This window comes from Chelonoidis abingdonii, chromosome 1 (assembly GCF_003597395.2).
Source record: "Chelonoidis abingdonii isolate Lonesome George chromosome 1, CheloAbing_2.0, whole genome shotgun sequence".
NCBI lineage: Eukaryota > Metazoa > Chordata > Testudines > Testudinidae > Chelonoidis > Chelonoidis abingdonii.
In genome coordinates, this window is record NC_133769.1 from 249,676,693 (window position 1) to 249,692,421 (window position 15,729).

At 40.7% G+C, this 15,729-nt stretch overlaps 1 protein-coding gene across 3 annotated transcripts in view; it reads right to left on the minus strand.

Annotated features, from left to right (window-relative positions):
* Positions 1-15,729, minus strand: part of VWA3B (von Willebrand factor A domain containing 3B) — a 147,308-nt gene that overhangs the window by 81,586 nt on the left and 49,993 nt on the right. For all 3 annotated transcript variants that reach the window (XM_075061022.1, XM_032805576.2, XM_075061025.1), the window contains 4 exons: positions 14,781-14,912; positions 6,875-6,973; positions 3,666-3,848; positions 936-1,063 (listed from right to left, as the gene is read on the minus strand). In XM_075061022.1, coding sequence (XP_074917123.1) covers positions 936-1,063; positions 3,666-3,848; positions 6,875-6,973; positions 14,781-14,912 — 542 coding nt within the window. The remainder of the gene's footprint in view (positions 1-935; positions 1,064-3,665; positions 3,849-6,874; positions 6,974-14,780; positions 14,913-15,729) is intronic.

Consider the following 15,729-nt stretch of genomic DNA (forward strand, 5'->3'; position numbering starts at 1 on the left):
TTTTTATATATTTACATATTTTTTATACTGACCTGCTGACCATTCCTTCCATGCATCTTAAATCATTCTGCACGTCCTCTATAACAATAAATCATGAACTTTTGCTTGTATTCAGATAATTTTTTTAAGGCAGGAGATTGTTTTCATTAATTGTTGAAATCCTTTTTTCAGATGTAAATTTTTTGGTTTTGTATTTGTAGTACACAAGTGAAGTGGGCATCAGGTGAAATAATTTCCTCCTTTTTGTTTATTTAGTGCTCTTGTAAGGTATCCAATTGATATACCTGGAGATCTAAGATCTCTGAATTTCTATAAAATGGAAACTGCGTAATCAGCAGCAGCGAAAAGTTCCCCCAGTGCCCTAAGAATCTGCCTCCATCCACCGTGACCTAAAGGACATCTCTAGGGACATTTATTCTTCATGCACATTCACTCTTTGTCCAATTAGACTTTCAAAGAGCTTGCAAATTGGTACTGAATGTAGTAGTATTGGGGTAGGGGGGAGGGAAGAGGGGAACTGAACTAAGACCATAAGGATCAATATGGAATGAATGTACAAACATGTTCTGTGGGATCAAACTGAAGGGACAAACTTTTTTTCCAAGCATGTACTGTCTCCAGGAGGCAGAAGAATACTCACAGTATCTGAACTGGTTCTTGTTACTGCTGCCACCTTGGCTCACACACCATTTTGTTCCAATTCCCAGCAATACATTTTCATAATCTTTTTCTTCCAGACTTGTTTTTTTTTTTTCATAATGATTCTTACAATAGTATTAATTAAAGACTTTTTAACCTTTCTTTGCAAAAGGAAAACATCTTAAGGAGAATGTCAGACGTGAAAAATGCAAAATGAAGACAAGACAAGAAATGTAACAGGTAGCTTGCATAACCTACAGAGCACTCTGAGGCATAAAGACAGTTTGAGGACATACTTATTTTCACAATCTTTTTCTCCATTATACCAGTTCATCATCAGGCATTCAGTGTGAAAGGTCTGCACTTTCTCAAGATCTCTTTCCCCCTGTTCAATTTCTCTTTTTAAAAGGTATATATCTTCACTCTGCCAAAATAAAAATCAAATGTGTTACTGTAATTACGCTTAAAACATGCTTCATTCCTTAAAAGAAACAATCCAATAAGTAAGTTTGGGTGTAGAAAAAGGGAATGACATTTTGGATTATTTGGATTTTTTCCTCAAAGAGTTTCCCTCATTTCTAAAACAAAGTTTGCTTTGGTCACTCACCAAACATAGACTGACTATTAGCATAAAATTAAGAGGGAGGAAAATGATGATGGCAGTAATTTCATGTTACCACAAAGAAATATCCTTTAGTGAAGGAGAAGCAAACTGATGGCAAAAAATAGCACTAAAGTGTATTTGGCAAGACAATGTAAGCTTTATAATTTTCTTAAGAAGAAGACTGCAATTACCTAACAAACTCCAGTTTTCTCTTAAAAAATTTTACATACTCCAAAAAAACCCCACATGGATAGCCCTGTTGCTCTAAACTTTTAGTTACACACCTTTTGCTTCCCTTGTCCGTGTTTAGTGGTGGTATTACATTACAGCTAAGCTTCAGTAATTGATGTGGTTTCCCTTTTATTGTTACACATTAAAGATACATTGTTTTATTTCTCAAACAATTACAGCAGCATATCAGTCAAATAGGCCTGATTCTGATCTCACGCCAGTGTTCCACCTACTACTGAGAGTAAGGACTAGCAGTATAAATAAGGCTTTTAACTTAAATGAAGAGATTGTATCAGAATTAAACATGTCAGGAAAACCATATACAGCACCCACAAGATAACAAAAAGAGGTACAGGGGAAAGTAGAAAACCTGTACTTATTTGACCCCGTTCATACCCACCCTGGGACTTTTCACTCGCATCTAAACATCAGGTTCATGTTTGATAATATTTTTTAATGCCCTAAATACCCTAATATATTAAGGGCCTAATTCCACAATGTGCTGTGCCTGTTGTAGTAATCTCACCTGTGCAGAGTGAGTGAAAACTGGAGGTAAAAACATTACCAGTGCAGAATGGTAGCATTTTACACCAACTTTGCACAGAAGTAACTAACTACAACAGGTACAAAGCAGTGGAGAATCTACCCTAAATGATTACTGGAGAAAAGTGCTGCTGTAGTCGCATGCCCATCATTTACTGATGGCAATAGTACATTGTTCCATTTTTTCAGAAACATTTTGCATCAGCTCTATTGACAGCCTTTTTTTAAAAAAATGGTTGTATTATGCATATGTTCTCTTAACCAGTCATTAGTATTATTAGACACACCTTAATATTGATTATTGTTTATATTTAACTAATGTACATGGGGGGGAAGCACTCATCCTGATCTTAAGGTGCCTTTGATTTAATTAAATGTACAGTAATATAAAAGATAAAAACCAGCAGGTTTGCTCAACTTTAAGACAAGAAAATAAGTAAATAACCTACAAGAGATTAACCTGAAACCAAACTAATAACCAGCACACCCCAAATCCCATCTTTATCATGTCCCTGCTTCTCCAAAACTTGGGATAAAGAAGTGCACCTCAAAGCATGACTGGAAGGTGAACAGATTTGGGCTCTTTTGTACCAGGGATGGGATCGAGAGTGAATTCTAAAGATGGCTCTAATATTTTCCCCACTAGTGCAAGCGCATAGAATGCAAATGATATAAGCTTCATCCTTCCAACACATTCTGGATTCACATAATCCACATCAGCTGAGCTAGAAGGGCATCTATTCCTATGGAATATTTTGAATTGCACTATTTCTAGTCTTGCTTTTCTGAATTACTGTCTCTGATGTCCAAAATTTCATACTACTCTGTTGTTCCTGATTATGCTAGTTCTTATTCCACATTCTCTTGTGTTTGGGGAACTAATTAATTGGCTGTATGCTTTAATTCAAAACAAGAATATTAAAAAAAAATGGATTATTTCTGGAAGTCCATGAAGAAATTTACTACTCGGGATTTTTAGACTGAGCTTATTAGCTACACTTGGTAGGTCTGTGCAGTTTTGTGAACTTAGTGCTTATGGATATGGTTTTATTCCCTCCTGTACCCTCCCCCCCAGCGCAACTGTATGTCAAAATGTTAGGCATGAAACTCTCTTTAGCTATATATGCTCACATTAATTAACAGGACATTTATTACTGAAGTAAAAAATCATAGATCAATTTCAGTTCAGGTGTAAGCATAACTCCCATCTAGGGTGACCAGACAGCAAATGTGAAAAATCAGGACAGGCGGTGAGGGGTAATAGGAGCCTATATAAGAAAGAGACCCAAAAATCAGGACTGTCCCTATAAAATTGGGACATCTGGTCACCCTACTGCCATCTGAGACACCAGGAATCACACTTGCTTTTTCCAGGGCACAATTTGACTTCCATATGTTTTTAAACTAACAATACCCATATAAATATACATCAAATTATATTTGTGATTTAGGTTTGTTTTGGCCTAATAAAATTCTGTCACTGGGCAATGGCAGGCCTGGTGCTTTAAGATCACTTTAGCCTGACTGTTATTAAGTGATTAGTCTCTTTCATAAGTCACATACTTATCAAATTGCATATATGTAAGCTCTGTTGTATCTTAACATGCCATGAAGATTCATACTCTCATATTCAGTTTGAAATACTCACCACAATAGGCTCTGGAGCTTCAGGGTCCGTCACATAAATATTATAGTAATGAAACCGCCCCCCTGTTTCAGTTGACAGTTCATGCAAAAATTTATTGGCCTCCGTATCATCACAGTTGAAAGATATGGTATGAATAGGAACTTTATGATGAAGTAGGATTTGGGCCAGAATTGTTTTTGGTGGCTGTAAAAATAAAAAAAATATAATAAATAGTGTTAAATATGCTGCAGATAAACAACTATTTAACAAACACTGTACAGAATTTCATTAGCCATGGCGCTGCTTGTAGGACCAATCCCTTCTGCTTAAGGCACAAAGAAAAAAATTTGCACTTTTTCCTAAAGATCCAAGAGGATTCTGGTTTATAACACTACCTCAATCACTGATTTATCATGTGAGCTTGAACAATTCACTTGAGGTAACATTCAACTCAGCTTTTAACCTAAGTAATATCCAGACTTTGCTGAATGCCAGATGTTGCAACTGAGCTGAATTTTCCTCAGTAATTGAATTATTTTAAAAATGCCCTTATCAGCACATTGGTCAGTTTTCACCATGTACTATAACTTAAATTTTCAATTATGTCTCTTGTATAGCACTTGTAGGTGAACAAGACGTGCTTTCCTTTCAGTTTTTGTTTGCTACATTATATCTTCTCAAACCTCATGCCATTTTGTGTTAAAATAACACAACTTCATCTGCTATAAATATATTGGCACAAATTTTGATCTCACTTCCCCTTATATAAACCAAGAGTCTGAAGTTATTCCAGAACTATACACTTTGTGAAATGAGAATCTGACCGAATGTGATCAATAAGAGATGTTTTACATTAAAACAAACAGCAGTTTATGATAGCATAGATAACTTGAAAAAAATCTAAGATAAATTTCAGTCAACAGCTAATTTTCTGCCTACAATATTTACTACAACATCAATTCTCCAGAGATGGAATAGCCCTTATGTGCCTCCAGCAAATGGATGGGAGAGGATCTACAGAGGTATTTTGTATGTGTTATCTGGGGGTGGGAGGAAGAATTGTAGCTGAAGGGCCATCTCTTTATCTACCTACCAGTCATTTTCACTTTCTGGTTCTCATACAGTGCACAAGACTGCAATGTTTCAGTTGCAACACTGCAGGAGAATCTTTAAATCCAAATATATTGTTGGATTTTCAATTTTTCTGCATTTTTTTTAATTCATGGGAATTTTTCTCTTAATATTACCTTATACACAAGTTTTATTATTTAATCTTAGATTTTAAGATATCCCTTCAGCTTTTTAGCCAACCACCAACTGGTTAAAAAAGATTCCTACAGAATTAAATTAAGTGCCATCCATCAGTTAAAACAGGGTTGCTGTAAGAGAGTTCAGGATATAAACCCATAACCCCCACTACCACTAGTTTAAAAATAGAATTCATCAACTTTGCAACAGACAACCACACAAGATTGAGCCTCCTGGATATTTCATTCATTCCTATAGTTCATAGACTCATAGACTCGTAAGTCAGAAGGGACCAATATGATCATCTAGTCTGATCTCCTGCACAAAGCAGGCCACAGAACCCTACCCATTCACTTTTATAACAACCCCTAACACATGACTGAGTTATTGAAGTCCTCAAAATTGTGGTTTGAAGACCTCAAGCTGCAGAGAATCCACCAGCAAGCGACCCATGCCCCACGCTGCAGAGGAAGGCGAAAAACCTCCAGGGCCCCTGCCAATCCGCCCTGGAGGAAAATTCCTTCCCGACCCCAAATATGGCGATCAGCTAAACCCTGAGCATGTGGGCAAGACTCACCAGCCAGCACCCAGGAAAGAATTCTCTGCAGTAACTCAGTTCCCATCCCATCCAACATCCCCTCACAGACCATTGAGCAGACTTATCTGCTGATAATCCAAGATCAATTGCCCAAATTAAACTATCCCATCATAACATCCCCTCCATATACTTATCAAGCTTAGTCTTAAAGCCAGATAAGTCTTTTGCCCCCACTACTTCCCTCGGAAGGCTGTTCCAGAACTTCACTCCCCTAATGGTTAGAAACCTTCGTCTAATTTCAAGTCTAAACTTCCTAATATCCAGTTTGTACCCATTTGTCCTTGTGCCTACATTAGTACTAAGCTTAAATAATTCCTCTCCCTCCCTAACGTTAATCCCCCTGATATATTTATATAGAGCAAGCATATCCCCCCGCAGCCTTCTTTTGGCCAGGCTAAACAAGCCAAGCTCTTTGAGTCTCCTTTCATAAGGCAGGTTTTCCATTCCTCGGATCATCCTAGTAGCCCGTCTCTGAACCTGTTCCAGTTTGAATTCATCCTTCTTAAACATGGGACACCAGAACTGCACACAATATTCCAGGTGGGGTCTCACCAGCGCCTTATATAACGGTACTAACACCTCCTTATCCTTGCTGGAAATACCTCGCCTGATGCACCCTAAAACCGCATTTGCTTTTTTAACGGCCATATCGCATTGGCGGCTCATAGACATCCTGCTATCAACCAATACCCCAAGGTCCTTCTCCTCCTCTGTTGCTTCCAACTGATGCGTCCCCAATGTATATCTAAAATTCTTATTATTAATCCCTAAGTGCATGACCTTGCACTTTTCACTATTATATTTCATCCTATTACTATTACTCCAGTTTACAAGGTGGTCCAGATCTTCCTGTATAGTATCCCGGTCCTTCTCCGTGTTAGCAATACCCCCCAGCTTTGTGTCATCCGCAAACTTTATTAGCACATTCCCGCTCTTTGTGCCAAGGTCAGTAATAAAAAGGTTAAATAAGATCGGTCCCAAAACCGATCCTTGAGGGACTCCACTAGTAACCTCCTTCCAGCCTGACAATTCACCCTTCAGTACGACCCGCTGGAGTCTCCCCTTTAACCAGTTCCTTATCCACCTTACAACTTTCATATTCATCCCCATCTTTTCCAATTTAACTAACAGTTCCCCATGTGGAACCGTGTCAAACGCCTTACTGAAATCGAGGTAAATTAGATCTATCGCATTTCCTTTGTCTAAGTAATCCGTCACCTTCTCAAAGAAGGAAATCAGGTTGGTTTGGCACGATCTACCTTTAGTAAATCCATGTTGCAATTCGTCCCAATTACCATTGACCTCAATGTCCTTAACTTGACATCCTACCACTATCACCACATCATCACACTATCCCATCTCTGTTTTCTTGTTTCACATATACCTGGTCAGGTCTCCCATCAGTCAGAAGATAAATGGCTTGAGTGTCACTATCAGCAAGTCCAATTTGAAGTGCTTTGAGTGTATTTGTGGAACTTCCAACCTAAAAACCCAAATGAGAGAGAGAGAGGGGTATACACAAAATACTGTTAAACTGCTAAAAATAGACCATCAGCTCTTTCTAGCAATTTCAGGAGCTAATTCATGATAAAGCAGTGACATGGTGTAAATTACATGTTGAGTGTCAGCTGGTCAGAAAATTGATGGAAGTGGTAAAGTAGTAAAATTTGCACTAATTAGTATTCAGTGGCTGTGCAAACAAGCATAACTTAAATATCAAGGGTCTGGAAGAGAGAGTTACGCACCATGTGCAGTAACTGAGGGTTCTTCAAAATAGGTGTCCCTATGAGTGCTCCACTTTAGGTGAATCCACATCCCTATGCCTGCGATTGGAGACTTTCATTAGCAATGCCCATTTGGGCTGCACATGCTCTCTCCCAGTCTCACGTCACTCCTGGCAGTTACATAGCACTGTGCAACCAAACCGTCTTCAGTTCTTTCTCCACCACAGAGTCCATCTCTGAACTCTGAAGTAGAGGGGAGGAGGGTGAGTAGTGGAGCACCCAAAGGGACACCCATCTTGAAGAACCTCAGTTACTGCACAAGGTGAGTAACCCTCTCTTCTTCGAGTGCTATCCCTGCGGATGTTCCACTTTAGTGACTATACAGCAGTATCTCTTGGTGGAAGGAAGGGGCTTTGTAAATGAAGATAAGAGAGTACTAACAGAGCATTTGAAGTCAACTTGTTCAACTGGGAAGTGCTCCATGAACGTGTGTGCTGATGCCCTAGTGGCTGCTTTACGGAGTCCATGATGGGTACATTGTTTATGAAGGCTATCAAATTAGAGAACGATCTGGTGGAGTGTGCCATTGCCTGGGAGGTGGGTGGGTTGAAGATCATGTTGGTGTTAGCAAAGGTGAATGCACCCAGAAATCCATTTTGAGAGCCTCTTCTTGGATACGGCAGATCCTTCAATCTTCCCATAACAGAAAGGAATAGCTTTGGTGACTTTCTGAAGGGTTTTGTCCTTTCAAGATAGAATGCTAATGCATGTCTAACATCTAGGAGTATGAACCATTGCCTCGTTTGTTCTCATGAGGGTTTAGGGAAGAATGATGGACAGTAGACAAGTTGCTTCACATGGAATGGGGAAAACATTTTAGGTGGAAATTTAGGATGTGGTCTTAAAGTAACCTTGTCTTTGAAAAAGATTGTATATGGGGAGTATGCCATGAGAGCCCCCAGTTCTCCTACTCGCTGGGCAGATGTGATGGTGATGAAAAAAGCCACCTTCATCGATAGGTGCAAAAGTAAGCATGTATCATAGCTTTCCTACTCCAATTTGAACCTTAGCGTTCATAATCTGAGAAGCTAGCATGATCCCCTCTAAGCTTAATTACCAGCTTAGATTTGATCTCGCTGCCACCAGCCAAGAATTTCCAGTGTCTTGGCTCACTCTGATCTCCCCAACCCTTCCCTAGGGAACCCCAAGACTCAGAGGCTCTGAGTCTTACCACAAAGGGAAATAAACCATTCCCCCCACCTCTCTCCCACCCAGAATTTCCTCTCTGGACTAACCTGAGAGTTACTGATACAACCTCTCTACATCACAATACCAAGAAGTATGTCTCCTCTCTTCCACAAAGAGACAAATCCAAAGACAAGGAAACAGAAAATATTCTCTCTCTCTTCCCCCTTAGCTTCTTCCCGCCCTGGGACACTAGGAGAGTTAAACACAGAGAACAGCTTTTCCCCTCCCCGCTGTCTTTCCTTTCTCCCACAAATTTCCTGGTGGGTCAACTAGAAAAAATATCAACAGGTCTTAAAAAGCAAAACTTTTAATAAAAAAAAGAAAGAAAGAATAGAATAACAGTTCTCCGTAATCTAGATGGTATGATACAGGGCTTTCAACTTATAGAAAATGAATAAACAATAGAAAAGGGATAACACCTTTACCAATAAACAATACAATTTAAAGTACTTATAGCGCAAATACACAGATGCAAATACAGAAAACAATTTAAAAGACTATACTTTTGCTAACTTGTACTTATAACTGGGACACAGAAGATTAGAAGGACTGGAAATAGACCCTCTCATAGCTGAGCAGAGGCACAGAACAGACAAATACCAAGACCAACATTCCCTCCCTCAAGCTTGAAAAATCGATTTCCTGATTGGTCCTCTGCCGTCAGGTGTTTGGTTCTCTTTGTTAACCCTTTACAGGTAAAAGAAACATTAACCCTTAGCTATCTGTTTATGACAGCATGCCACCAAGGGTTCAAACAGGGGACCAGTAAGACAGCATAGTACTAGGTTAAGTGGGGCAAGGGCTTATATTTCAGGATAGAGGTTCCAAATGCTCCTGAGGAATCATTTAGTGATAGGATGGATGCAGACTGAGTACCCATCAACTTTGTGATGGAAAGCCATGATGGCTGCAAGGTGTACTCTAAGTGAGCTTGAGGATAGACCCAATTTCTTTAGCTTCAGTATGTAATCTAGTACCAGTGGTAAGGGGGAGGTAATAGCCATGGTTTCCTCATTCTGAAACTATATGTGGAATCTCTTCCATTTGTGCAGGTAGAGTATAACATGTAGTCTACCTTCTGCTGTTTAATAGTATGTCCCTTACATCTTCCAAACAATCATGACATTGTCCTGGAACCATGGAAGAGCCATGCCTTCAGGTGGAGGATCTCCAAGTTTGGGTGGTGAACCTGATCTGCATCCTGAGACAGGAGATGTGAAAGAGGGCATACTGCCATCTTCAACTGGTAAGGGAACCAAGTTTGTCTGGGCCACCTGGGAGCTATCAAGATGACTCTGGATTGTTCAGTCTTTATCTTGTATGTCACCCTGGATAGGGAGAGCTAAGGGAAAACAAGTACAGCAGAGGCACATCCTATTTGATGAGGAAAACACTGCCCAGAGATCAGGGCTCCAATCCTGTTCTTGAGCAAAACTATGGACATTTGGCATTCTGGGATGCAACAAAAAGGTCTATAGTCAGGAAACCCCAACGTCTGAATATATTCTGTAGGACCGTGGTGTTTATTTCCCACTCATGCTCCTGAGAGAATTTTCTGCTTAGTATATCCACTGTGGCATTCTGACATCCTAGTTGATAAGTAGCTGATATGTTGATGTTCTGACAGATGCAACAGCTCTATCATCTCAGTGCTTCGGTGATTTTGCTCCCTCCTGATAGTTTATATAAAACATGCAAGCAGCGTTGTCCATCAGTACCCTTATGGTCTTGTTCCTAATGAGAGGTAAAAAGCGTGAGCATGCATTGCAGACTGCTTGTAGTTCCTGTAGGTTGATGTGTAATGTTTACTCCAAGGGGGACCACTGGCCTGGGATTGTGTGGTTGTGTGGTTGTGCAAGTGTGCTACCCAAACTAACAGAGAAGCATCTGTTGTAAGTATCATTGACGGAGGAGACTGTGTGAAGGGAACTCACTGTGGGGTTAGTCCACCAGTGTAGAGTTTTTGCCTGAGAGTAACATCGTAAGACACTTGGTCAGGCTGTGTCTGTGCAGAATGTATACCGTCCTGAGCCAGCACTGATGACAATGCATATGTAGCCTGACACACCTTACAACAAACTTGGTTGCTGCCACATGATCTAATAATTGCAGGCAAGTCCTGGCTGATAACTGTAGGCTATTTTGTGGCAATCAGATTACCACTACACAGATTTGTCACCCAAGCTAATGAGGCTTTGAGCTCCAGTGCATCAAGGTGAGCCCCAATGAATTTTAGTTTTTGTTCAGGTACCAACACTGATTTTTGCATGTTTATTTGTATTTCTAGTTGTAAGAAGAGAGCCAGTTTCAAAAGTGTCTTCCCGGGAGGAGACTTGGAGTAGATAGTCGTCCAAGAAGGAGAATATCATGACTCCTTTCTCACAGAAGTGGACCGCCACCAATGCGAGAACCTTGGAGAACACTCAGGGAAGTGTAAAGACACTTTGTACTGGTAGTGATCTCGTCCCAGAACAAATCTGAGGAATCTCCTGTGTGATGGGTATATGGTGATATGAAAATATACATCTTAGAGCTCCAGGGCCAAGAACCAGTCCTCCTGTTACAGTGCTGGGATTATCATTGCTAGCATGACCATCCTGAACCACTGAACCTTCACAAACTTGTTGAGTTTCCTTAGGTCGAGACTGGGCCTTCATCCCCAGTCCTTTTCCTGGTTAAGAAGTTACGGGAATAACAGCCCTTCCCTTTATATTGTGTTGGTACTGATTCCATTTCCTGTTATAGAAAGTAGTCATGAGAAAGGTCCCTGATGAAGGACAGGGAGGGAGAGCAGTGAGGAGGGAAGGAGATAAACTGAACTGAGTAACCAGGGTTGATAATTTCTAATACCCAATTTCTCCAAGGTGATGGTCTGTCATACTGGGTGGAATGGTGTCAGCCAGCCTATGAAAGGATGGACAGCTCTTGATGGTTTCAGCACTTGGAAATGGGACAGGTATGTCAGACCCTCGACCAAATGCTCAAAATGGCAGTTTTGAGGAGGGTTGTTGGGATGTTGACGGCTGAGATGAGAGTGATCTACCTCTATGTAGGCCTCTGTCCACATTTTTATGGGTCATATTGTTTCTGTGGTTGGACATATGGTGCAGTCCCGTTCGTTGTGCTGAGTGGTATTTCCCTGGCTTCCTTCTTTGTGCAGATGTGCAAATGCTTGAAGACTGAAGAGTTGTCCTAGAATTTTTTAGGGTATGGAGGGATTCATCAGTCTTGGCTGAGAACAATTTCAAGCCCTCAAAGGGAAGATCAACAGTAGATTGTACTTCTTTCAGAAAACCAGAGAGGTGGAGACAAGAAGCCTGTTGCATAACTCTGGCTGTAGCAATGGATTGTGCCACTGTGTCTGACGCATCCGACAAAGCTTGAAAGGCTATCCATGCAAGAAGGGGACCCTCCAAGATGACTGCTTTGAATTGTTCTATTTTGTCAGCAAGGATGCAATCAATAAACTCAGACTTTTTAGAATAATGTGTGTGATTGTATTTGGACATTAGTGCATCATAACTTGCGATTCTGAATTGCAGAGTTGCTGACGAACAGGCCTTGCACCCAAAGAGGTCTAACCATTTCCAGTCTTAATCATACCGGGTGACTCTGGAGTGGTGTTGTCTGCGTCATTCATTTATGGCCTCTACCACCAAGGAATTCGGTAGGGCATGTGAAAACAAAAAATCCAGATCATTAGAGGCAACTTAGTAATTCTTCTCCGCTCTCTTACAAATGGGTGGTATTACTGGGTGGTCTGCCAGATGATTTTGGCTGGATCCATGAGTGCCTCATTTATGGGGAGCGCAATGTTCAATGAGGTTGATGTTTGCAAAGTGTCCAACAGCTTGTGTTGAGATGCTACAACTTCTTCCAAGGGTATCCTGAGCGAGTCAGCAATCCTTTTAAATAGCTCCTAAAATGGCTTAAAGTCATCAGCTGTTGTGGGTAGTGGAGGCATGACGGCTTTGTCCAGAGAAGAAGAAGAGATATTGGTTGGTGGGGTGACTTTTGTTGAAACGGATCTTTTAACTGCCCATGGCTGGGCAGATGTTACCGGTATCAGTGAGAATTCGGAAACCAATATGCTTCATGCACAGTAATTTATTTGAGGAAGAATCACACAAGCAGTTAAGGTTACACAGTACATATCTTTTCCTATAAGCCTCAGCTCCCCGTCCATAAATCCTCAGTAACTATGTTAGCTCTATACAATACCCTGATTGCCAAACAAAGCAGGTATATCTACCAATTCTAGATGGAGATGTCTTCTCTTCTCTTCTTTTCCCTCTCAGGAACTTGGTCTGTCAAACATCCCCCAAAGGAGGGCCTAGGTCACCTTGAGCCCTTCTGGTTCTAGAAACGCGCAAAGGTCCCTCGAAGCAGAGTCCAGGTTACTCTGAAGACTTCTGTCTCACAGTCTTGAACCTCTTCAGATGTTAATTGGGGAACTAATCTAACTAATTTACTTTGTTTAGCATTTATACCTTCTGTTCTCAAAGGAGTCACACATCCCAGAAATATGCCTTGTGGGTGTTTATTACTGGTATACTCTAATTAATATTTTGGAAGGGACTGCAAAGTAGACACCAATGCAGCCCGAAACTGAATCATCATTTACCCTCTTACCCAGCATGTCCCTGCAGCCCGCCACTTCCCGCAGCTCCCATTGGCCAGGAACAGTGAACCGCAACCACTGGGAGCTGTGGGGGGCCATGCCTCCGGACACTCAAGGTTAACAAAATGTCTAACAGCCCGCAATCAGATTACCCTGATGGGCCACATGTGGCCCACAGGCCGCAGGCTGACCACCACTGTTCTACATCCAGGGTTTTGTAACCGCAAGTGGACCCATCAACTCCTCACGGGGATATCTAGCTGGAAATTCTGGACTTTTCTTGTTACCTGGTATCAGTCAGCTTCTGTTATTTCCAGTCCATGAGAAGTTATAACTACTCCTAATCATAATTAACTAACTGCCTTTGTGTTACGTATGTCAAGTATTGTAGTGCTTTTGGGAGAAGTTTACACAGACACTAATATTAGGGGCATGTCAATCCTAAATACACCATGTTTAAATTGTTCATCTTTTGCTTAATGGTATGTGTTTTTGACCTAATTTGAAATAAACAAAATATGCTGTAGTACATCATGGAAAAACAGATTTGCTTGGTAATCCAAGTGATATGAAGAAAACACTTGAAGTTGTCCCATCTAGATTTCCATCATCCCAAGAACTCTGAAGCAGTACTGTATTCAACACATCGTTGATATTTTTATCTATTAGTTCTAGAAAATTTGACATATTTTGTATATGATACTGTTATCTCATATGATATAAGTGTTGCCACTTGTAAGGGAATTTTCCAGGAACTGTTACTGTTTTACAGTCCTGTCTCCTTTTGAATACCTCCTCAAGGGGATCCAAGTGCATTACGTGATATCAAAGAATTTGTTTTGATTAATATTCCTAGTTATTTGCTGTTCTCTTTAACTTTCTTCTTGAAGTCACCTTCTGATCTGAGACTTGTACACATGCTCTTTTAAATATACTAAAGGTCAGCAACAGATGTCATGCTTGGCAGTAGTTTGAAAAGCACAAGGAATTGCACAAGAACAAAAAGATCTAGAGCTGAGTGCATGACAGGAAAATTCATAAAGACAACCACTTAGCCAGCCCTACTGAATAACAAAGAAAATGGATGTTCCTCACTGACTGGGTGAAATTATGCCAAATGGATGCCTTTTCAAGGTATTCCCCGTCTTGCATGATATTGTATTGCATACGTGGCTTAAGTAAAGCGGTGATTTATTTGCAGGGAATGGAGGAAGCCCAGAAAATTCAATTCATACCGATTAAACTATCTGTTCCCTGATTCTAAACATTCAGTAACTCCCTACCCAGAGATTAGCAATGTTTCATCCTCCTCTCTATATTTGTCTGTGATATCTTACCATCTACTAAATATATTAAGACATTCTCTTTATATTAGTTCACAGCTTCAAAATCCTTATGGGGCTTCTTCACCCTGCCCACCCCTCACTCCCAGGAACTCTACAAATAAATCACTGGACTCGGAGATATACAATGATATTACTAAAGAATTTTAATATCATAAGCCCATGAATTTCCACTAAAAACAAATAGAAACTCTATATAACTACTGTCTATGAATGCCTTCTAAAACTCCTCATGGTCAAACTTTAAACATTACTAGTCAATTAACTTAATTAACTGAATAATATTATATAAATAGGGGATATAAGTGGAACTTAGCTCATACATGCTTTTTGATATGTTACTCTCTACTTTACCTCCAGATCTTTTATCCAAAGCCAAGCATCTTGCAAATTCTCTTCATTAACTTCAGCAAGTTTCTCTTGCCAAGCGACCACTTGAGCATCAAATTTCACAAAGTTAAATCTGATTTTGTGTCTCAGTTGTTCCTGTAAGAGATAGTCAGTTGCATTTTTCTCAATATTAAAAAGAAAAAAGAAAAACAATCCATGTTATGTTTGGAGAGCAACATCCACAAGAGTAGTCTTCATTCATGTATAACTGGTAATATAATCTCAATAAATAATGACAACTATTCTTTATACATATATGTTAGGTGGGAGATAGTAGCATCACCTAGTATTAAGTTTGCCTGACATTTCCCATTATAAGATCCTTCAGTTGCTTATAATTTTGTCATGAATTACTATGAATTGTCACTTTGAATGACAATGAATAGCCACTGGGCCAGAGAAAGAGAGTGAGAAAGACTTTCTAGTCTGGTAATGAGGGCATTTACCTAGGATATGGAAGACTCAAGTTTTAATTCCTTTTCTCATCAGGCACAGGGGGGAATTAAACATAGGTATAATAAAGCAACAAGTTAGTCATGGATTCTGTGATTTTACGTGACTTCCGCAACTGCAGCCTCAGGCTGCAGCCCTGTCAGCCCTGGGCAGCCGGGATTGGGCTGTCAGCTCCAGGGCCGCCCAGAGGATTCAGGGGGCCTGGGGTCTTCAGCAGCAAGGGGTCCCCGCCACCGAATTGCCACCGAAGACCCGGCACTTTGGCGGCAGGTGCCGGGGCGGAAGGACCCCCCACCATGGGTCTTCAGGGCACTTTGGCGGCAGGTCCCAGAGCGGAAGGACCCCCTGCCACCCAATTGCCACCAAAGACCTGAATCGGAAGAAGCTCCAGGGGGCCGGGCCCTGCGAGAGTTTTCCGGGGTCCCCAGAGCGAGTGAAGGACTCCACTCCAGGGGCCCCG